At 39.0% G+C, this 22,895-nt stretch overlaps 1 protein-coding gene across 4 annotated transcripts in view; it reads left to right on the top strand.

The window, feature by feature from the left end:
* LAMA3 (laminin subunit alpha 3) overlaps positions 1-22,895 on the top strand; it is a 258,466-nt gene that overhangs the window by 202,315 nt on the left and 33,256 nt on the right. For all 4 annotated transcript variants that reach the window (XM_070629807.1, XM_070629808.1, XM_070629809.1 and 1 more), the window contains 18 exons: positions 949-1,055; positions 3,438-3,488; positions 4,382-4,533; positions 7,922-8,032; positions 8,145-8,256; positions 8,474-8,644; positions 9,632-9,828; positions 11,025-11,141; positions 11,826-11,980; positions 12,261-12,402; positions 13,231-13,333; positions 15,093-15,209; positions 15,295-15,474; positions 15,990-16,132; positions 19,542-19,712; positions 21,144-21,295; positions 21,459-21,621; positions 22,055-22,188. In XM_070629807.1, the coding sequence (XP_070485908.1) occupies positions 949-1,055; positions 3,438-3,488; positions 4,382-4,533; positions 7,922-8,032; positions 8,145-8,256; positions 8,474-8,644; positions 9,632-9,828; positions 11,025-11,141; positions 11,826-11,980; positions 12,261-12,402; positions 13,231-13,333; positions 15,093-15,209; positions 15,295-15,474; positions 15,990-16,132; positions 19,542-19,712; positions 21,144-21,295; positions 21,459-21,621; positions 22,055-22,188 (2,478 nt within the window). The remainder of the gene's footprint in view (positions 1-948; positions 1,056-3,437; positions 3,489-4,381; positions 4,534-7,921; positions 8,033-8,144; positions 8,257-8,473; positions 8,645-9,631; positions 9,829-11,024; positions 11,142-11,825; positions 11,981-12,260; positions 12,403-13,230; positions 13,334-15,092; positions 15,210-15,294; positions 15,475-15,989; positions 16,133-19,541; positions 19,713-21,143; positions 21,296-21,458; positions 21,622-22,054; positions 22,189-22,895) is intronic.

The raw sequence follows: 22,895 nt of genomic DNA on the forward strand, positions 1-22,895 counted from the left end.
ATCTTTGCACTGTATCACCAGCATATGAAAATTGCCAAGCAGTTCTTTGATACAAAGGTTAAATCTGGGGAAGAGAGTCAAATATTCTGTTTCCTTGATTCTGTCAATTCCGTTGATGATTATACACGACACACATCGATTTAATAACAACTTGTCGAGGGGTAGAGTGGGAGTGGAACTTTGCTAATGGGCGGAAATATTTTAGTTTACATCCCAATTCCAGAAACATTAACATGTGTTTGTTTTAGTTTTTAAAAAGCAGAAACTCAGAATCAAGGAAATATGATCTTTTAACTTGTAAATAAAGAACTGAGTTCTCATCACTCAATTATCTAGAATAATAAAGTCTCTAGGCCAACATTAGCTGCGGTAGCTGCTCTCAGTTGTTTAAGCCTGTTATATATATATACATCACTGCAGCAGTCTGTGCACATACATGTAAATATGATTATGCAGACTTGAAATAGTACAATAGGAAATATTAATAAAATCCCCCTTTATGCGGAAATTTGAAATTATATGAATTTTACTTTAAATTGTTTTCTTTGAGGAAATTAGCCATAAGTTAAGGAATATTTAATTGTGTGATATTTTCAAGAACATAACTCTTGCATAAAATTCAGCCACCCTTGATTTCCATATTGGTCACACCACTGGCTCCAGTGTGCAATTCGTTCGTCTGAATTCGGCTATAGGGATAATTGAGAATCCTGTCGTCCTGGGTGTCAGGGAGAGAGAGAGCAATCTCTGCCTGCCTCCCGCTCTCACCGTTCTCGTTCAAGTCATGAACATCCCTGGACTGAGACACAGTCACTCTGCAAATCTATGTCAGCCCTTCCTCCCATAGAGTTACAATATGCAAAACAGAAGGCTAGAGGTTGAGAAAATTGAGTGGAATTAATCATGAGTTCTTTGGATGTTTCTCGTCTCTTTCCGTATTTTGTGCAGGTGTGCACCGGGATATTTCGGAAACCCCCAGAAATTTGGAGGAAGCTGCCAACCATGCAACTGTAACAACAATGGCCACTTGGGCAGTTGTGACCCCGTGACTGGAGGTAAGATCCACTCATACATCTCTTAACCTGCATTTATCAAACTGGTGTCAAATAGCAGGCGAAAAACCCAAGCAAATGTTTTCAGGAAGCATAAGACAGGATTCCAGCTAACAAATTGTCCTCTTGTTTTGACAACCTTGGGAATGCTTAGGTAGTAATTACAGCTTTGGTGAATAACTTAGTTCAAGTAGATTTTTTTAAAAATGTAAAATTGTTTTTAAAACTTAACTAATGGCCAAATTAACTTCAGGCTCTATTATGGTGATTTTGCTAAAATCTCCCTTTGACATTATAAGCTTTCACGTCAGCTCTCTTCATGTGTATATCTGAAGAAGTCAGAGTACTCTTTCTCTAATAGCAATAATGTTCCAGGATATGGGTGTTATAATTGAGATGGATTTTACATACCAAGGAAAAGACTATTGCTGGGAGTTAGGATGGGTTCCTTAGGAACAACTTCAACAAAAAAGGCAGACTGTCTTCTTCCTTCTCTGACAGAGAATATCAATGTGATGTATCAAGAAAATGCCATTAATATAGTGTAATGCCAAATCCTTAGATAAAAGCTCTCATCTTATTGTTATGGACAAGATGAAGAACTAAACCCTGGATGTGTGCCTTAGATTGGTCAAGTGACTGTTTCCAAAAGAATGCAGAGTAAATGGGTTATTACCAGTCTAGAACAAGGTATCTATTGTCCTGCCTTGGAGCTTCATCTTGACTCCATCCTGCTCAACATTGTTGACTTGAACGGAAATATAGAAGACATGCTCACCCACTTATCAGATGGCAAACTTGGGAGAGATAGCAAATGCCTCCTCTGACACATTTAGAATTCAAAATGTCCTCAACAGCTGGAAATGATGGGCCAATTCTAGCCCATCTGGATGAGTTCTACTGTCAGTGGAGGTATTCAAGGAGAAGCTTCAACATCACACGCAGAGTATTAATGAAATTAATGCCTTTTCAACCCTCTCTTCCCTTACTCTAATAACAAAAATAAACAACCTGAAATGGGGATGATAACTATTCGTTTTAAAAATGGAAGAAAATCCTCACACATGAGACTTGTTTGTTCCTATGAGCCTTTTTCCCTCTTTTTCATTCTTTCTTTTACTTTCAATCAATAGTGTATAGAATCCTTGGTGGTCAAAACTCAAACTTGTTGAGAAAATTGCACTGATAAATCAATCATCTACATAAGCCAAGACCCCCATAGACTGTTCTAGGGGCTGTGGGAGATTGTGAGGGAAATAAAACCATGTTTCCTGGCCACAGGTATTTACAGCCTAATTGAGGAAATAAAAGTGACACAACTATATATACATATAAGAATGAGTAAAAGATCTTTTAAAAAGGATGAGTAAGAGCAAACTATGATTATATATGATAAATTAAAACATATACAAATATATAGAAAGGAGACATTGAGTGGTAAGATCAAGAGTGATGTGTTCACCTTATTTTTCTTATTGTCCAAAAATTTCCATCGTGAACTTAGATTATTTTTTTTACAATTAAAAGTTTAAAATATATATATATATATGCACACAGAGTGTGGAATATTGCCTGTCGCTGAGAAGAACAATCATGAAAGCCTCTTTATAGCATGTCCAGGGAAACTTCAAGCCTAGAGATTTCATGTGGTGAAGTTAGATTATTTTTCAGAGGGAAGCGAGAGGGCATTTCAGTGTAAGGATACATAGTATGGGGAAAAAGAGTAGAAGTGGAAGGGGTAAAGAATGTCCAAGGATGACCAGTGGGCTTTCCTGACTGTAGCTGAGAACTTCAAAATTCAGCTGATATGTGTGGTATTTGGAGATAGGGGTCCACTGACATTGTATGCGTATCTCTCTCTCACAGTATCTGTCACACTGTTGTATAATTTGTCTCCTTGCCCCATGGGACCATTAAACCACAGAACTGCAGTGATTTTTGTCTTGATATCTTTGTACTTCCTGCACCTAGCACAGGGCCATGGCACACAATGGATGCTTGAAGGTGTTCGATGAATGTTTATTGAATGTTCTTGAATGACATTCCAAGAGACATCAACAGTTTTATAGGAAGCTATCAAAAAAAGCCTTAATACTAACAATTAGGAGTTTTAATTTCATTAGGATGCCATGACCCTTTATAGAGAACGAAGTGACTTTATAATCAAAGAGGCCAGAAGAGAAGTTCCTGCAGCAAGACTGCTGGGGGTTGAGGAAGCTCCCTGAGCAATGGCTCAGGTGAGGGAGGAAAAATGGAAGAGCCAAAGATGCTGGATAGTTGAGTGACTAAAATATTCCAAAAACCAGCTTTTCTAAAAGCCATGTTAAAGAGCAGATGAAGAGGAGTTTTAATAACAATATCTTCTTTGGTTATTCCTCATTTCAGACTGCATAAACCAAGAACCCAAAGATGATGGCCCTGGAGAAGAATGTGATGGTGAGATAAGAAAGTGCCCCCTCCTTCCCAAGTTATGGGGTTTAGTTTAAAATCTGTGAGCCCCATGCTGGGACATGCAGTTTCCAGGCTGAGAAAACGATAGTGGGAGGAGATGGAAGGGGACTTAGGGTCAAATCCAGCCTGTCAATTAATAGGTGTATGACCTTGGGCAAGTGACCTTACTTCTCTAAGCCTGAGTTTTATCATTTGTAAAATGGACATAATAAATATACCAACCTCATAGAGTTGGAAAAATTCTTGTAAGTCCCTTATTATAATGCCTGGTGAATAGCAAGCACTCAATAAATAAAAGCTATTTATTACTATTTTTCCCACATACAAAATAAGCAACAAGTTGCATAGAATCACCATTTTTTGGCAGTTTTGTTGAAATATAATTTACATACAACATTGTGTCAGTTTAAGATGTACAACATAATGATTTGATATATATATATGTATATTTTGCAAAATGATTATCACAATGTTTTGTTAACATCCATCATCTTACATAATTACAAATTCTTTTCTTATGATGAGAACTTTTAAGATCTACTTTCTTAGCAACTTTCAAGTATACAATACAATGTTGTTAACTACAGTCACCATGCTGTTCATTACATCATGAGAACTTATTTTTCTTATAACTGAAAGTTTATACCTTTTGATCCCCTTCGTCCATTTCCCCCACTCCACGAGTTCTTTCTAAAATACTCCTTGACTAGAGATCTCCCTTTTTCAACATCTACATCCCTCCCGGAGAAGTCCAGGATGGTAATTATTGCCTGTGATGACCTATGTGCATAGTAACTGGGCTGTGCAGCCCTGTGCTCTGTTTGCATTCCTGTGGCTTCAGCCCACAGCACGTTTGCCTTTGATTGTGGCCCCTACAGATTGTGACAGCTGTGTGATGACACTCTTGAATGACCTGGCCACCATGGAGGGTGAGCTCCGCCTAGTCAAGTCTCAGCTGCAGGGCCTGAGTGCCAGCGCAAGCACTCTGGAGCACATGAGGCACTTGGAGACCCAGACCAAGGACCTGAGGGTAAATACTCTGGGGGTCCAGCACAATGGCTGGCTCAGAGTAGAGACTTGGTGGATAGATGCTGCTTGAATGAGTACTCCTCAAGCAGGAAAAGGAGAGAGACTGACTCCGTTTAAGGCTCAGAGGGGCTTTCCTCTGTCCTCTGATCTAAGTGAAGATTTCATTTTTACTGGTGGAAAGTACTAGTGAACACAAGAAACTAACACTTCTAAGCAAAATTCTTTACCTACTGAGTGTTTCTGCGCTAATTTTTCTTATAGAGTCTTTAGCTCAGTATCTTGCCTTCAGAAGACTCAAAAATAGATTTATGTAAAATTGGTGTTAATTTTCTTTAAATGTTTGATAGAATTTTCCAGTGAAGCCATGTGGGTCAGGCGTTTTCTTATTGGAAGTTTTGAAAGTTTGTTTTTTTAATAAAGCATAAATTCAATTTTTAAAAAATAGATACAGGACTATTCAGCTTATCTATTTCTTCTTGAGTGATATTTGGTCATTTGTGCCTTTCAAATAATTTTTCCATTTCTTCTAAGGTATGAAATGTATTGACATAAAATCATTCATGATTTTCCCTTATCTGTTTAATATCTGCAAAACCTGTAGCGATGCCCTTTCATTCTGATATTGCTCATTTGTGTCCAATCTCTTTTTTTCTTGATTATTCTGATCAGAGTTTTATTAATTTTATTGATCTTTTTATTTCGTTGATTTTCTCCATCTTTATTCTGTTTTCAGTTTCGTTGATTTCTATTCTTATCCATATATCTTCTTGCATCGGCTTGCTTTGAGTTGAATTTGCTATTTATTTTCTAGCTTAAGATGAAAGCTTATTTTACTGATTCAAAACCTTTCTTGTTTCTAATATAAAGATTCAATGCTATAAATTTCCCCCTAAGCACTCCCTTTAGCTGTACCCCACACATTTTGAAATGTTGTGTTTTCATTTTCATTCAGGTCAAAAGATTTTCTAATTTCCCTTGTGATATGTCTTTGACCCCTGAATTACTTAGAAGTGTGTTGTTTAATTTCCAAATTGCAAATTTTCCAGATAATTTTCTGTTATGATTTCTAATTGAATTCTGTTGTGGTGGTCAGAGAACATACTTTACATGATACCAATTCTTTTAAATGTATTGAGGTTTGTTTCATAGCTCAGAATATGGTCCTTCTGGGAGAATATTCTATGTGCACTTGGAAAGAAAGTGGCTGAGAGGATCCCACAGGGCCAGAGTCAGGCTCCCTGGAGGACACTGGGAGCTCTTCTGCCCATGAATGAAGGTGAAAAAGTGCCCTTGAAACTGCCCGATGCTAATTGTTGGGCCATGGCTATATGAGAACCTAGGAAAGTTACAACCTTACAGCCAGAAAAAGGTTCGCAAACCAAGATCTGTGCTCGAATGTGACATCCTCAATATCAAGATGGTGTGCAAGTCCTACGTTGCCAATATACGAACTGGTCCTGCACTGGAGGGTCTGGGGTGGCAGTGGTGATAACCATAAGGTCCCTGGACAGGGCACCGAGAGTGCAGAGAGGGGAGAGAGCTCCTGCTCAGAATGAGCCCGCAAAAATCATAATAGACAAATAGCGAGGGGAAATACAACCAAGAAAGCAACCGTGAAGATATGAGTTCCCTTCAGATAAAAGGAAGAGAATAGGACAATCTGAAAATTACTTTGAAGGATAACATCCAATAGAAGAAACAAGAATTTAGGAAATTTTGAAAAACGCCAGAAACCAAACAAGAAGAGGCAGATATGAAAAGATCCAATTAAACACCATGGGAATGAAAAAAATATACTCATTGAGATGAAAGAATTCAGTGGATAAGATAAGCCCTAAACATAGACATAGACATAGTGAAAGAGGCTTTGGAGAAAGTTAAATAAGTGCTTTTGGAATGAGGGCTGATTCTAAACCCATTAGTGGCTATTGCTGAGTACATATAGCAAAAAATAAGGCTAGAAAAATGGCTCCTTTCCATCTCATCAGGATAATTTTAGTCCATGGTTTACAGGCTTAATATAGAGGGAAGAGGAGAAAAAGCCTTCATGTTTTGAGAGAAAAAGAAGCCACTTGAGTTACTTTGATGTCATCAGTACAACCCGGTACTTCTCCAGCAAAGGAAGGGGAACCAACATTTTGGTACCCGTTCTATGTGCCACACTATGTGCTAAGTGCTTTACTTAAGTCTCACAACATCCTATGAGGAAGTTAGTGTTATTTTCATTTAACAGGCATGCAAAAGCTAAGTAACTTGCCTAAAATCACACAGCTAGTACATGGTGGCTCTAGAACCAAGATCAATTTCTAAAGGCTATGCTTTACCCACTACACGTCTTATCCAGATGTTCAACGAACGTTCTACAGAATGATGTGCCCCAGTTTTCCCACAGTAAAATTAAAATAGAACCATCTTCTTGCAATATCACACAAACACTGTGAAAATTCAGTAGGAATAGTATGAAAAGGAAACTAACATTTTTGAATGCTCATGTGTACATGACAGTTTATAATACATTAGCCCACTTATCATCAAAAACAACCCAGAAGCTTAATATTATAGCCCCTAATTTACTGATGAAGGAGATAAGGCTCCATGAGGTGTGTCCACTAAGTGGTGGGCCTAGGGTTTGAGCCTGAGCTGTAAACCTGTGTTCTCTTACGCAACACAGCTCTCACACATAAATTGAAGTATTGCTTTTTTTGGTAAGTTTTTTCAAGGTATTAACCAGTCTTTTCCAAAAATTTGAAAATAATCACTGTTCTAGATATTATGTACAGGATGTCACCCTCTAAAAGTAATGAGGCAGTTTAGTGCCCAAAAATATCAAGGGACCTGGATTTTGGTCCTGAAGCAATCACTGATCAGCTATACAGCCACGGCTAGGACAAGTCACCCACCTTCTTTGGCCTTCCATTGTCTCATTGGTAACATGAGGGTGTTCAGTTAAAAGATCTCTGAATTCCCTTTCTGCTCTAAAATTCTTTGAATCTAATGGTTCCTTCAGTAAAGTAGCCATAGGCTCTGCTTTTAGGAATAAAGTTAAATATAAGTTAACAACAGCTGAATTTATTGTAGAATCTGGAAATTAATGTCAGATAAGTGGTATCACCTTCATTTCTATAAGGGCAGGTCATTAATTCAAGTAAAGTATCTCTTGTCTTGTTACGTTTTTAAATTTTGCTACCTTCTTTTAGAGCCATATCACAACTTAGATCAGAAAGTAGATTCTTCATGCAGCCTATTTCAAAGAACCATATTTTTTTTTTGTGGACCAGCATTGGTCTCGCTAAATGAATCTGTTCATATCATCACCAGGTTTACCAAGTTGATGGGACTTACTCCAAATTTCTGCTTTCAAGTGAGATTAACTTTGTATTTTCTTTCAGAATCAGTTGCTCAACTACCGTTCTGCCATTTCAAATCATGGATCAAAAATGGATGGCCTGGAAAAAGAACTGAGTAACTTAAATCATGAATTTGAGACTTTGCAAGAAAAGGTAACGTGTTAGGTCAATTAAATTAACTTTTTTGTTTGTTTACTTTCAAAATATTGTTAGTTTTTTCCCCCATCAGCTTAATTTGTGGCTAATCAATTTATTATTCACATAGGTTCAAATAAATTCCAGAAAAGTACAAGCATTACCTAACAATGTTGATCGGACAACCCAAAGAGCAAAAGAGCTGGACACAAAGATTAAAAATGTCATCCGGAATGTGCACAGTAAGGAGAGTCATCAGTCCAATTGAATGTTCTTTATATTACACAGCCTTTGTTGTACACTGAAAGAATTTCCCTTTAAGAATTCAACAGTATGAAAAAGATCCTGTAGTGATACTAAAAAACCAAGATGAACCCTCTATAAAAATCTCTGCCTTATTTTTAGTAGTCTACTGGAGTCCAGAATTCCCAGTTTAATAAACTGCTTGATGTTTCCTAGTTCTCTTGAAGCAGCAGTTCTCTGGGACAAATGGAGAAGGAAACAACGTCCTGTTAGGTGATTTTTCCAGAGAGTTGGCTGAAGCTGACCGCATGATGAGAGAACTGCGGTCCCGCAACTTCGGAAAGCAGCTGAAAGACGCAGAAGATGGAAAAAAAAACGCTCAGCTCTGTAAGGACGTGCTCACATTCTTGCATCCACTTCTTTCTAATTGGTTTGAAACACAGTGTGCAAAGTACAATGAGTCCCCCGTTACAGTTGGAAGGTCCCATCATCTCAGCACATATTACTGTTAGAGCATCATGTGGTGAAAATGGGTACCCCTCCAAGTTACCAAGAGGTTGTAGAACATAGCATCTTACCATCATGCGAAAAAATACTACTGATAATAAGTTCTTCTCCTAAGATGTTACTGATACCTCTTTTCCTTTTTCATTGCATTTTCCTTCTTCTTTCATTCAACTTCACCCAACTTTCTCATTACATCCTTTTTTAACAGTCACCTCACCACCTCTGGGATTTTGAATCACACATTGACATTAGCACTACTATTACAAAAACAAAAAAATGGGTGTACTAGAAATTAACTGAAATATCTAAAGGTTTTGACTAGGGAAAATGCCTCATTAGCTCAAAACTGGGAGAAATATTGGTTTGGTGCATATGTTTCCAAATACTGATCTTTATTCTCTAGTAAAATGATTATCAATAGCTAATATACAGATAGTAGCAGGGGTTTTTTTTTTAGCATTTGTGTTGTTTAAATTTAATATTAGTCTTGGCTTTTAGCTGCAAGCAGACAGTATTAGTAGTCAGAGGAGCAGGTACTTTTTACTCTGGAGATCCAGTTCAAGTCCCAAGACTGGCTCGTTATGCAACTTTGGGCTGTCGCCTAATTTCTTGCGCCATCCATTTCCTTATGTGAAACATGAGAATGATTATTGCTGTTTTCCTGTGGTTATCATGAAAGTTAAGTGAGGCAGTGTGTGTAAGGCACACAGCAGGTGTTGCATAAATGTTAGCTTCCTTTCCCATTCCCTTGCAAGTTCAAGGAAAACCATGAAATGAGTAGAAACTTAGTTCTCCTTCTGTAGTCTTTGTAAGTTAGCTTCGCTGTACTCATCTCTCAAGAGGAAAACATAAAGTGATGTATTACAGTGCTGAATCGGATAAGGAGCTGGCTGGAAAAACACCAGGTAGAGAACAGTGGACTTGTTAAGAGTATACGGGATTCTTTAAATGAATACGAAGCCAAACTCACTGACCTCCGTGCCATGCTACAAGAGGCAGCCACCCAAGCAAAGCAGGCTGCTGGCCTCAACCGAGAAAACCAGAAGACTTTGGAATCCATCAAGGTGAGTTTACAGTCAGAATCTGCATGGTTTCATTAACGACAAGAATGAGGGAGCAGAGATCTTTGTCTAATAAAGTGGCCTGGCCAGCCGGCTGTCTGTACATCTAGTCTGTACGCACCTGTCTGTACATCAAACCCTAATCAAACAGGAATGAGACATTAAATGCAAAATCAGTCGTTCTTACTCCTCAGCAGCCAGAAAAGAGTCTGGGCTTAAACCACAGAAAAAGCAGAGCAAATTGCTTCACCCACCCCTGGCTGATAGAGTGCTGGAGGAATAATGTTACCAAGTAGATGAGAAATCAAATTAATATTGTTATAATTAATTCAAAGTACATAATATTTGTTTAAAATAACTGACTTCGTGTCATATGTGTAAACATCGTTATCATAATCACCAGCAAAGGCATTTTAGGCCATTACCTGCTTTACAGGTAAAAAGTTAAAGTACAGGCCTCATGCAGGAGCTGCAATAACAGAATTTAGAGCTCAAGATTCTATCGTGTATATTTCAGCTGTGAACACTGTGTGCTGAAACAACAACAAAAGTGTGAGGGTTATTTAATGGCAGGAAGATCAAAATGGAATAATATAGGACTGACCTCCAGAAAGAAGAACTTAGAAAAGACCATAAACAATATCTTAGCAGACAGCAATATGCTTAACTTCCAAAACCTGTTTGATAGAAGCACCTCTGTTGGAAGACACTGATTGTGCCAAGGGAAGGGGCCAGGTCCAGTATTCTCAGTTTCTGAACTTCAGCAGCCTCCCAGCGTGGCATTCGCAGATCCTACATGGCTTCATGCTGACATGCTCCCACATCCTCACTGGGACGGGCACGTAGAGTGTACCAGTGGTCAGTGCTGGTTTATTTAGCTCAGATCCGTTGTTTTGATCCACGTAGCGGACCTTAATTATACATCCACCTCATTGGCCGAGTTGACCCCAGTGTAGAAACCTTCTTCAACAGTGATAACGATTGTTTCATTGGCATGTAGTTTGCGGAAACTATGACAACACCCCCACTCTACAAAGACAACTGATTTCTCATGATTTTGTAGTTGCCTAGGTGATCTTTTAAGTTCAAGAAAGCATTCTGACTCTGAAATTACTTGTATGCTGTTGTCCAATAAACATGTCTGTGCCTTCTCACGAAATATCATATAGCTTAGGCAGATGTTCTTTTACTCTATCCAGAGACAAGTTAAAGAAATGAATTCCCTACAGAGTGACTTCAACAAGTATCTAGCCACTGCAGATGCCTCCTTACTGCAAACCAGTGCTGTGCTGCAGCTGATGAGGAAAAGCCAGGAGGTAGAGATGAAACTTATTCTCTAAACAATGGAAAAACTTTTACATTATATTGCAAAGAAACTGTGAGATAGGCTAACCTATTTTTTTCTCCCATATATGTCTTTTGGATGGAAGGAAATACACTAAAATGTTAACAGTGGTTCTCTCTTGGTAGGGGGAGGGTGAATGATGTCTTCTCTATATCTATCTGTATTATGTAATTTGCCTGCAATGAGCAAATGTTACTTTTGTGGTAACCATAAAAGTATTGTGATGCTCTTTTTAAAACATCAAGCGTACCTTTATTAGCAGAAGACATTTAGGACTGATAAAAGATTGGCAACGTTTCTTAGCAGCCCAGTGGTCATTTTGAAAATGTCTATTAGGATCACTATTTTAAAATCAGAAAAAAGTGTTTTGGTTTAGCACAACTTTACACTAATGATAACAGTCTACACTTACAAAATTTATCAAAAGGGGAACCCGCCATAAGGAAAATGTTTGAAATGGCGGTAAAACTTGGGAGAATATTATCACGGCCACTCTTTGAAGTAACCAAGTATTAATTAGTGTGGTCAGTGGGCTTAGAAAACAATTTCTTCCTGTTGCCTCCTAGAAACATGTCAATTATGACAGAGTTCAAGTAAATGGCCTATGCATTCTTTGTTTAAATTGACATTGTCTCTGTTTACTTGGAAAAAATAGGAATATGAAAAATTAGCTGCCAGTTTAAATGAAGCAAAACATGAACTAAGGGACAAAGTGAAAGAACTTTCCAAATCCAGCAGCAAAACCTCCCTGGTGGTGGCTGCAGAAAAGCACGCGCAGTCTTTGCAAGAGCTGGCAAAGCAGCTGGAGGAGTGAGTGTCCCGGAGACTTCTGCTGTTGGAGCCTAGTGTGAAAGCCACCCCCTCCCCCCCAACCCCGGCAAGCTGGATCTCCAGAACAGGGTGGAGGGTGGGACCCAGGGCCAGGTCCAAACCCTACCTCTAACAGGGAGTTCTCAGCTGAGTCCTTGGGGCAGAGCTATGGAGCCCACCACCTCAGGTCTCTATTTGCCAAATGCACTGGGAAGGCTGGGGCGTTCTTAGCTGCGGGCAGGGGAGGGCTGCGGAGCACTTCACCTGCACTGTCTTCCAGGATCAAGAGGAACACCAGTGGGGATGAGCTGGTGCGCTGTGCTGTGGACGCTGCCACCGCCTACGAGAACATCCTCAACGCCATCAAAGCGGCTGAGGATGCAGCCGACAAGGCCACCAGTGCCTCCGAGTCTGCCCACCAGGTGGGCATCTGAACTGGCACCTTCTCTAGATGCACTCTGGAGAGGACTCGTTTTCCTATTTTCTTTGCATGTGCACTGAGGAATTTATAAAAGCGTTATTTTAAATCAGAACTTGTTAGATAGAATAGACTTGAACTTGCTCTAGATATGGGTCATTTCTGTGTTTACTTGACTGTTTGATGTATATAGTGTAGTTTTTAAAACTATTTGTGAAACCAGATAGAAATTACACTATCAGTTTTGAACCATGATAAATATTTTATCCTGCTTCTTACCAGGTCTGCTTTTAAGCTGTGATTTAAGTATCAACATTTACCAAAGAGGAGAGAGGTTTTTGTACACAATTTGATAACCACTTAGTTCCTGTCATCTGTGTTACACACAGGCATGTCTGTGGAGTTCTATAGGATCTCACATGTACTGTATAATATTCCTCTATCTAAAAATAAAGGACGAAATATTAAATATCAAAGAATTAGGGGACAGGCCTTCTTGGGAGGTTGAAGACTTTTCTCTCTCAAAGAGTAAAAACCTGAAGGCAACTCAGTTCTGTCTTCAGTTATTGCAGAAGATATTGTACAAGTGACAGGGAGAAAACATAATGTGTCAGGATGTCACCAGAGATGGTCCACCTCCCCAAGCCGCAGATGTCTACCTAGGGCCCTAACTGGATCTTTTAAGGAGCAGTCTTTTTAAACCTTCTCTCTTCACCTTTGAACCTTATCCTTTAAAGACTGAAGATAAGGCCTTTAGGTAGGATGATGAATCTTACTCCATATTTCCTAAGGTATCCCATGTGCTTAAGGCTGATAAACACTTTGCTTTCAGACAGTGATAAAGGAAAATCTTCCAAGAAAAGCTAAAACCCTGAGTTCCAACAGTGAAAAATTGTTAAATGAAGCCAAGATAACGCAGAAGAAGCTACAGCAAGGTATGGGGGGGAAGGGTGGCTGGGATAGTCAAGGTCTTGAAAATGACCTGTGAGACCTGGAAAAGCAGCCCTGGGAGCAAATGCTCTTCTCGAATCCCACTGTCCATGCAGACGATGCTTTGTAAATCCTTGGTTTCTTTTATGGATTTGATGTTTCTACCCAACGTTCTAACATATATTAAATTAACTAGAACCTCATAAATATAAATAAATCTTGAGGGTGTTTTGCCTGTTTTGGCCTGGCCTTTGGGGGGATCTTTAATTTAACCCATGTGTGACCATGGCCTTGGGAACCCAGTTAGCACAGAGGTATGTGGACTGCTGGTTTCTTATTTAAGGCCAAGATAATTAGTTTCAGGTCATTAGAGCAATTGCTTCAAAATTTCTTAAGTTCTAAAATCTTAGCAATTAAAATTACCAAAATCACTGCCACTGTGAAGCATGAGAATTTTTTAATCATAATTTTATCTTTGAAAATTTTCCACTTAACTTTATTTAATTTTTTTTAGAAAAGAATTGAACCATCTCAATCTCACCAAATTCCAGTGTTCTAGAAATGCTGTCTCTTGATTTTCTCTGGTCTCTTACGGTCATTCAGCCCTCACTCAGTTTCTTAGTCCTTTCAGACCAATTAGATGCCTTTACCAGAAAATAAATTTACTTATCTATTTTCATTTTTAAAAATTAAATATGTGAAAAATAAAATACAAAATATTATATTAATGTACAATCATTTGCCTAGCAAATTTCAAGAATTAAAATTTCCTGGTGTGACGTCTGCTCTCTTTACAACATTTGAGCTAAGAGATGAGGATCAGTGTTTTAAATAGGATTAGGATGCTAACTACATTGTTACTTTTTATCTTTTGTTTTCTACCAGCTTTATTTTTTTGTTTGTTTTACCTTTTGACCCCCTTCACCTGTTTTTCCCAGCCTCCACCCTCTGCCTCTGACAACCACCAATCTGTTCTCTGTATCTATGAGCTTGGGGTTTTTTTGTTGTTTTCTTTAGTTTTTTAGATTCCACATCTAAGAAAGATCACACAGCATTTGTCTATGTTGTTATTTACACCAGTCTTAGAATAATAATTTAAGCCATATATCATCAGTATGGTCTTAAAGCACTCGTTGGTCATTTTCCGTGACCCCAAAGTGGCAATATTATCAGCTAGGAGTGTCTGTAACCTCCGTTCCTTTCACTGAATTTCCTTAAACCATCAGTTTGGCGATGAGCAGAAACCAGCAATGCCTACTCTGTGGGTGTTTGCTTGGATGACACTCTCTCAGCAACTCGCCTTTCTTACACTCTGACTGAAGAGGCATCCTTTCTGCATTACTCATTTGTTCATTCATTCATTCAATAAATATGTACTAATATTGAGCCCTGACTAGTGCCAGTCCCGGCACCATGCACTAGGACCCAGCAGTGAACCAGGTAGATACATTCCCTCACTAAGCAGAGACTTTTGCCGTGAGCAGAGTAGAAGTTAAGCCCTCCCTAAGTTTTAAGCCTCTCCTTTTTTTCATGTGCATTTGTAAGGAGCCTTGTACCATAGATTCTAATATGCTCCTGGCCTCTGTAACCGGAGGACCCTGGAGCTGTGGGTCTAGACACATGTAGTGGACATCTCTGGGATGACCCCTAAGATGTAGGCCTGCTCAGTGCTTTCCAGACCCTGGCTACTTCAGGGGCCACCAATACCAATGGAGGATCAAAATCCACAGGGTAATTGCCTCTTGATGCTTTCTTTTATTTTAGAAATCAGTCCAGCTCTCAACAACCTACAGCAAACTCTGAAAATTATGACAGTTCAGAAAGGGCTGATAGACACCAATATTACTACCATCCGCGATGATCTTCGTGGGATACAGAGAGGTCAGCATCACCCTAACTTATTGTACGTGGCTTCTTTTGTCATACATTTAAGATACTTACACCTCTCTATTTATGTGTGCATTAGGTGACATCGATGGTATGATCAATAGTGCAAAGAGCATAGTCAGAAATGCCAATGACATCACTAATGAGGTTCTAGATGGGCTCACCCCCATTCAGACAGATGTGGAAAGAATTAAGGATACCTATGGGAGCACTCAGAGTGAAGACTTCAACAAGGCTCTCGGGGATGCAGATAACTCAGGTATCGGGCGTTCTTTGGCTAGGACATATTAGCTGTTTCCTCCATTGTTACATGCTTGGATCAATTTAACTTGTTCCCTGATAGTCTGATCTTAGAAATTAAAACATTAAAAAACAGCTTCAAATAATATATTCAAAGAGTATGAGGGATCACATATTCAAAGAGAAGGACCAGGTAGGATTTTTTTTTAATGTGTTAACATTGCTGTTGATTTTCCCTTTTATAGAATAGGGGTATAGGTCCCCGAATCATGAGGTACTGAAATATGATTGATGTTAAGGATCAAAAAACAGATGTATTTTTTTCTATAGTGGACAAGAAAGATGATTTGATATCTAGATTGCAGAATAAAATTTGTGGCCCATTTAGAAAACATATTACCTGATTCTGACTCATTCTGTCCAACCTTTGGGCCTCGAACATACCACTTGACAAGTACTATCAATTAGAACAACTATATTTAACCTTTTCTCAACTAACAATTATAAATTTCTGTTTTGTCATCTCACCAACAGTGAAGAAATTAACCAACAAACTACCTGATCTTTTGAGCAAGATTGAAAGTATCAACCAACAGCTGTTGCCACTGGGCAACATCTCTGACAACGTGGACCGCATACGAGAGCTAATTCAGCAGGCCCGAGATGCTGCAAACAAGGTGGGTGTGTCCCCCCATTGCCAGGCACCAAGGCTCATTCTTTGATATGTTACCACATTCATCAAGAAGGGAAAGGCTTCTTTATTTACTCAAGAATTGGTTGTCTTTCTTGCCCTAATTCTTTGGTTGCTTGAAATATGAAAGTTTGTCATCCTTCAAAAGTGTGCATCACCTTCATCCCCTGAATGTTCTGGTATGTCAGAGACCTGAAGCAGCTTCCTTTCCACTGAGTTTATTCAGGCAGGAAGAAGGGTTCTCTTCCAGGCTCCAGTTGCTAAAGCATTTTTGCAAGTTCAAGTTAAGGGTTCCATAATCAGAATGTGCTGATATGATACGGCACAGGACCTACTTTCTTATTGTAATGTGAAAGTTGTAGAATCCACCTTTATTGAGGATGGAGGAATGGTTCCTACCAGCATGGGCAATATTCGGAACATGGCATTACAGCAATTTTCCATTGGCAGAACACTGATTCACCAGCCTTTCCCATTTTATCCTGAGATTGTTAACTTGAATTCCTGACACTTCTCTCTCACAATTTTTTTGCCCTAAAATAATACTAATGAAATATCTTGCATTTTTCAGCCACCCCTCTGTGAGATATTTGGAAATAAAGGGTTGGAAAGCTAAGTCCAAATATCACTGCCCTAGATGCACTGGGGTTGATTTCTAGTCTTGATATTACTTCTTTTGAGCCTCAAAGTCTGCCCTTTCTTCTAGGAAAGAGAAATACTCCCAGCATAAAAGCTTTAACAGGAAAACAAAGAACATAAGGCACAGTTTGGATGACACTGCCCTTTTCACACCCATACACACTTTATAAAAAGCAAAGTTTCTAGCTTTTTCCCTTCTATGTTTATTCACTAATTTATCCAACAGAATTTGAAGTGTAGGATGGCACAGCGGTTAAGAGCCGGTTAACCAAGCCAGACTGCCTTGGTTTCGATCCTAGCACTGTCACCTAGGCGCTGTGAGACCTTGGACCAGCCTCTTCACCTCTCTGTGTCTGTTTCTTTGTCTGTAGAACAGGGTAAATAACAGTATGGACCTCATGAGATTGTTAGGATTAAATGAGCTAATGTAAAACAGTTCCTGGATAACAGTACCTTGTCAGTGGAAAGTAATAAAATAAAAAACAGTAAGCAAGCACCTGTGAGCACCTGGCTTGTGTGGCACTTTCCTGGGTGCTGAGGACACAGAGATTAGTAAGCCATAGACCTGGGCTCGGCTTGCTCACTAGCTGCTGCATGCGGCTGAGAAGCTGGAGAAAGATGCGTTATGCAGGTCTTGGAAACACCCATTTCTACCTGGAGAGGCTCAGAAGAGCACTACAGGACATGCGTAAGAACGTTCAATGCAACACAGCTGATAGTCACAAAAAATAGTTGGAAGAAAGCCAAATGTCCATCAGCAGGCAATGGATAAAATTATGATAAATTTACACGATGAAAGACCATACGACAGTAAACGTGAGTGAGCTGGGACTACGTTTATCCACATGGATAAATCTGAAAACGGAGTGAGGCGAAGAAAGCAAGTCATAGAAGGATGTGTGCAAATAGATACCATTTGTATAAAAATATTTAAAACGTGAAAAGTAAGACTAGTTACTGGTTATAGATAAATTCGTGTTTAGTAAAAATATTAAAACATGCATGGCACTATGTCTGGGAATCCAAATCCAGGATAGTGGTGACCCCTGAGAAGGGAGAGAGGGGAACCGAGACAAGCTGGCATTGGCAAGGGGCTTCAGTTATATCAGTAATGTTTAATTACTTAATTAAGAAGTTGATACATATACAGGTATATTCTCCATCCGTTTTTTGGATTTATGAAATATTTTCTAAATTAAAAAGAATGCGTAGGAGTTTCCCAGGTGACAGAAGAGCATGCCAGGAAAGACTCAGGATGTGGTTGGGTAGACTGGAGGGCAGAAGCCAGGAGAGAGAGGCATAAAATGAGCTTGTTAAGTCCAGGCAAGGGAGCTCAGTTATGAGCACCTAGAGGGATTATACCTCAGGCATCGCTCAGCCCCCAAAGGTGATGCCTTCCATATACAAGGTCCTCCAGAAATATTAAAATACTTGATGGATCATGTGTAGAGTGGGTGTAAGTATCATTCCAGGAGTGTTATTCTTCAGATTGCTAGAGAATATTTATTGTCTGTGTTTTAATGCAGAGCTACCCAGGCTGGTCCACAGTCCAGCTCTAGTCAGAGAACTTTTGTTACTGGTCCATTATATATACGTATAAAATTGAGAGTAAATGTTTAAAAACTTTTAATAGTTTGAATCGCCTTAACATCCAAGCAAGGGATCAGTGGGCATGTACTTTGCATACCTTCTTTATTTCATTCTCCTAGTAATTTAATTTTTAATATATTTTACAAAAGATTTGGTCCACGGCAGATTAGAGAAAAAAAATTGTCCATCACAGATTTTAAGAAGCATCATTTTCAAGAGCCTTGATGCACTCATTTTTAGTACTGAATGCTTGTAATAAATGCAACCATAACATGTAGAATGTTAGTGGTTCCTAGGAAGTTCCTTTAAAAAAATACTTTTCATGTACAGTTGTCCCCCGTTATCCGTGGTTTCAGTTACCCATGGTCACCCACAGTCCGGAAGCAGGTGATCCTCCTTCTCATGTGTCATTGGTAGGTCTGTATTAGCCTAACACTCCGTCTCAATGCCACGTCATTCCCCTCACTCCATCTCCTCGTGTGAGCATCATATCATCTCACATCTTCACAAGAAGAAGGGTGAGCATGGTACAATAAGATATTTTGAGAGAGAGAGACCACATTCACATAGGTTTTATTATGGTATATTGTTATAATTGCTCTATTTTATTACTAGTTATTGTTGTTAATCTCTTACAGTGCCTAATTTATAAATTGAACTTTACCACAGGTATGTACGTATAGGAAAATACATAGTATATACAGAGTTAGGTACTATCTATGGTTTCAGGCATCCACTGGGGGTCTTGGAACGTATCCCCCACAGACAAGGGGGGACTGCTGTATTATATATCTGCTGTATGCCAGCCATCATGCTAACTGCTTCCGTCCATATTAACTCATCTGCACAAAAACCTTCTAGGGTTGGAATTATTATTCTAATAATGATTATTATTTCTGGCACAGAGAATTAAGTGCACTTCTCAAAGACCCCTGGCTGATAAACAGAAAGAACATGAAAGCTTTATTACCCAGCTCCTAAAGCAGTTTCATGAGTTTATAATCCAGGTCTAGGAGACACTCACAGTCCTTTATTCCTTATCGTAACAGCTTGGGAAAGGCTGATAGAGAGTTGAAAGGAGTAGCTACAGGTCACAAGCTACCACTTGATGACACCTGCTTTCCTCATTGTAGCGTGGTTAACACAGTCAATCTTATCCCTCACAGGTTGCTGTCCCCATGAGGTTCAATGGTAAATCTGGCGTTGAAGTCCGGCTGCCAAATGACCTGGAAGATTTGAAAGGATACACATCTCTTTCTTTGTTTCTTCAACGACCTGACTCAAGAGAAAATGGGGGAACTAATAATATGTTTGTAATGTACCTCGGGAAGAAAGATGTAAGTATTTTTTTGAGATTTTTCTTGTTTTTAAAACAGAATATGGTTTTGAGACGTGACACAACTGTGTCACTGTCATTGGCACAGCAGGAGGAAAGCCCACCAACACATCAACAAACTCCACCACCTCTGATGGCACCACAGGGGGCCTCTTGTCAATCACAGATTGTTGGGTGCTGGCAGATCTGGAAGCCTTGCCCTGTGGGCCCAGCATGTGGGCACACGTGTGTGTACACGTGAGCACAAACACACCTGGGGTTAAAGATCAATACCTCTCCCCACACAACCAGGGCAGCAATCTCAAGGCTTCATGGAAGTCAACAGTAGTTTTTCCTCACAGAATTGTGACTGTGTCCTCTTCCTCAGAACACCCAGCCGCAGACCATTCCTCAAGTCTGTGGGGTGGGGACTATTGTGGATGAGGACTGGAGCGAAATGAAGCCTCTCCTGCCTAATAAATAAGAAATCTGGTTGCCTCATCTCTTTATAATTCTAAATTCTTTAAACCACTACTGTTACAGGCATTTTGAATGGTTCGTTTTAGCTTTTAATCCCTCTCTTAAAATACATTTCTTTGACAAATGTCAGAGGAAAAGGTAATCACTGAGTGGGTTAGGATACAATGGTTGGAAAAGAAATGTCTGAAATACGGTTCTCAAAAATTCTGGCCAATTAGGAAATGGTTGGTTGTTACTAGTGGACATTCCTAAATCAATACTATCATTAATCACTCATGCTTCAAGGTGTTGGTACTTTATTTGTAGCTTTTTTATGACATGACTTTTTGCTTTGTGCTATGACAAAAATGCACATTACATTGTTCCTTCAACAAACATATACCGTATACCTACTAGGTGCTACACCCTATATTTATGATAAACAAAATTTATTTCTTGAATGTACTTGTTGTATACTTAAAAATTACTAAAATGGTAAATTTTCTGTGTATTTTACCACACTTCTAAAACATTTGTTTTGATCTCAAGTTGCTCACATTCTAACATGGAAGAGAGACACATACATAGCTGACAGTGAGGATATAGGGTGCTGGGTATTATAACAGAGGCAGACACAAAATGTTAAGAGAATGTTATATGGTATGAGGAGGACAAAAATGCTTATCTCCCCTACCAGACTAAAACCTAATGGAGACCTGAGTCCATATCTGGTTCATCTTTATGGCAGCTGCTTGGCAAATATTAAGTGAATGGGCAAGTGAATAAATGAGTGTACTTTACCATGAGCAAAAACAGCTCAGCCATTATTAAGTGTTCTGTCTGTATTATGCTATGCAAGGAGGCACCTCATTTATTCTGCCTGCAGAAGGCTTATTGAATAAGACCCATTAGTATTTGAAATGCACTCGCTTGGGATGGGAAGTTGAGAGAATATAGTGTGCAGAGTGCTCTGAGGTGGCCTTTGTGTCTCCAGGCCTCCAGGGACTACATCGGCATGGCAGTTGTAGATGGCCAGCTCACATGTGTCTACAACCTGGGAGAGCGTGAGGCTGAACTCCAAGTGGACCAGATCTTGACCGAGAGTGAAACTCAAGAATCAGTTATGGACCGGGTGAAATTTCAGAGGTACAAGTCTGATAGACTACTGCTTTGTGTTAATCTGACCTACACTCACCAAACTTCCGTTGTATGTGTTGGTAAACCCCATTTTTAGTACCTTGACTTTGATTTCTTCCACTTTTGCATACGTTTTTCATATAACTTTATTATCTAATTTACTTTTAAACAGAATTTATCAGTTTGCAAGGCTTAATTACACCAAAAAAGCCACATCCAGTAAACCAGAAGCAACTCAACCCCATGACATGGATAGTGGAAACAGCAACACACTTCTCAATTTGGATCCTGAAAATGCTGTATTTTATGTTGGAGGTTACCCACCTGATTTTAGAGTAAGTGTAAATATTATTTCACTGAGTGAAAATATTTAAATTTTTATTTGGTATAATGACCTCACATCTCTATTTTAATTATCAATTGTATATAAAATGGTTTTAACTATATATTTTTAAAGCATATCCAGTGACAATAGCTAAGTCTAACTGAGTACTTCCTATGTGTAATGATCTCAGCTTAAGTACGTTAATTTAAATAAGCATCATTATCATCCCCATTTCACAGATGAGGAAACTGACACAGAGAGGTTGAATAACTTACCCGAGATCATACAACTAGGAAATAGCAAAGCAAGGGCATCTGGCTCCAGGGTCCACATTCTTAACCCCTGTGCTTTATTGACAGTTCAAGGTGATACAACTGTACTGTTTCTTGGTCAACCTGATTATTGTCCTTCATTCACTTACTGGAAGGTTTTTGTTTTTTCAGCTTCCTAGTAGACTGAGATTCCCTCCGTACAAAGGTTGTATTGAATTAGATGACCTCAATGAAAATGTTCTGAGCTTGTACAACTTCAAAAAGACCTTCAATCTCAACACAACTGAGGTGGAGCCTTGCAGAAGGTAATAAAACCAGAAACTAGTGTCTCTGTAGCTGTGATGTTGGTAACTTGCAGTTATATTACATATAATAAAGGCATGGGCTAGTGAGATGCTGTTGATGTCACTGGTAGCTTTGGGCCAGTAGTTCCTAGATTATGCTTGCATGCAACACTGCTAGTCCACCTCTAAAATCTAATAATGGCAGTCTTTTCCTCATTTATATAAAATGTCAGATTGATAAATAGAGTTTTCTCAATTTTTACAAAAACAAGTCTTTCTTAAATTTTTTGTGCCTCCTACCACAAAATATTCAGTATTAGATGGTACCTGATTTAGGCACAAAATTATATAAAATTTACTGTAAGTTTTAAAAAAAAAAAGAAATAGTGGTCCGCAGAGTACACCAAGACTTTCTGGGTACTCTGACACCTGGACCTATTTGAAAATTGCTGCCTTGAGCTCCCGACCTTCCCTATAGTTGAAAGGATTTAGAATGTTCTTATATAGGACAGACTATTTATTGCTCAGAATAAAATTATATTTCAAGTTAACAATTTCTTATGTTTCAAAACCTTCAGCTGATAGGTCATATCTTCCTAAGTAGATATTTCCAGAAAGAACTCTTGACTCTTCTCTTTTTTGAGCTAGGGTTTGATTATCACAGAGTACAAGGAGAAATAGCTAGCTGTTTTAACATTTTAAAGGTGTTTCCTCTTCTTTAACAAAAT

The sequence above is a fragment of the Equus przewalskii genome, chromosome 7 (genome assembly GCF_037783145.1).
Source record: "Equus przewalskii isolate Varuska chromosome 7, EquPr2, whole genome shotgun sequence".
Lineage (NCBI taxonomy): Eukaryota > Metazoa > Chordata > Mammalia > Perissodactyla > Equidae > Equus > Equus przewalskii.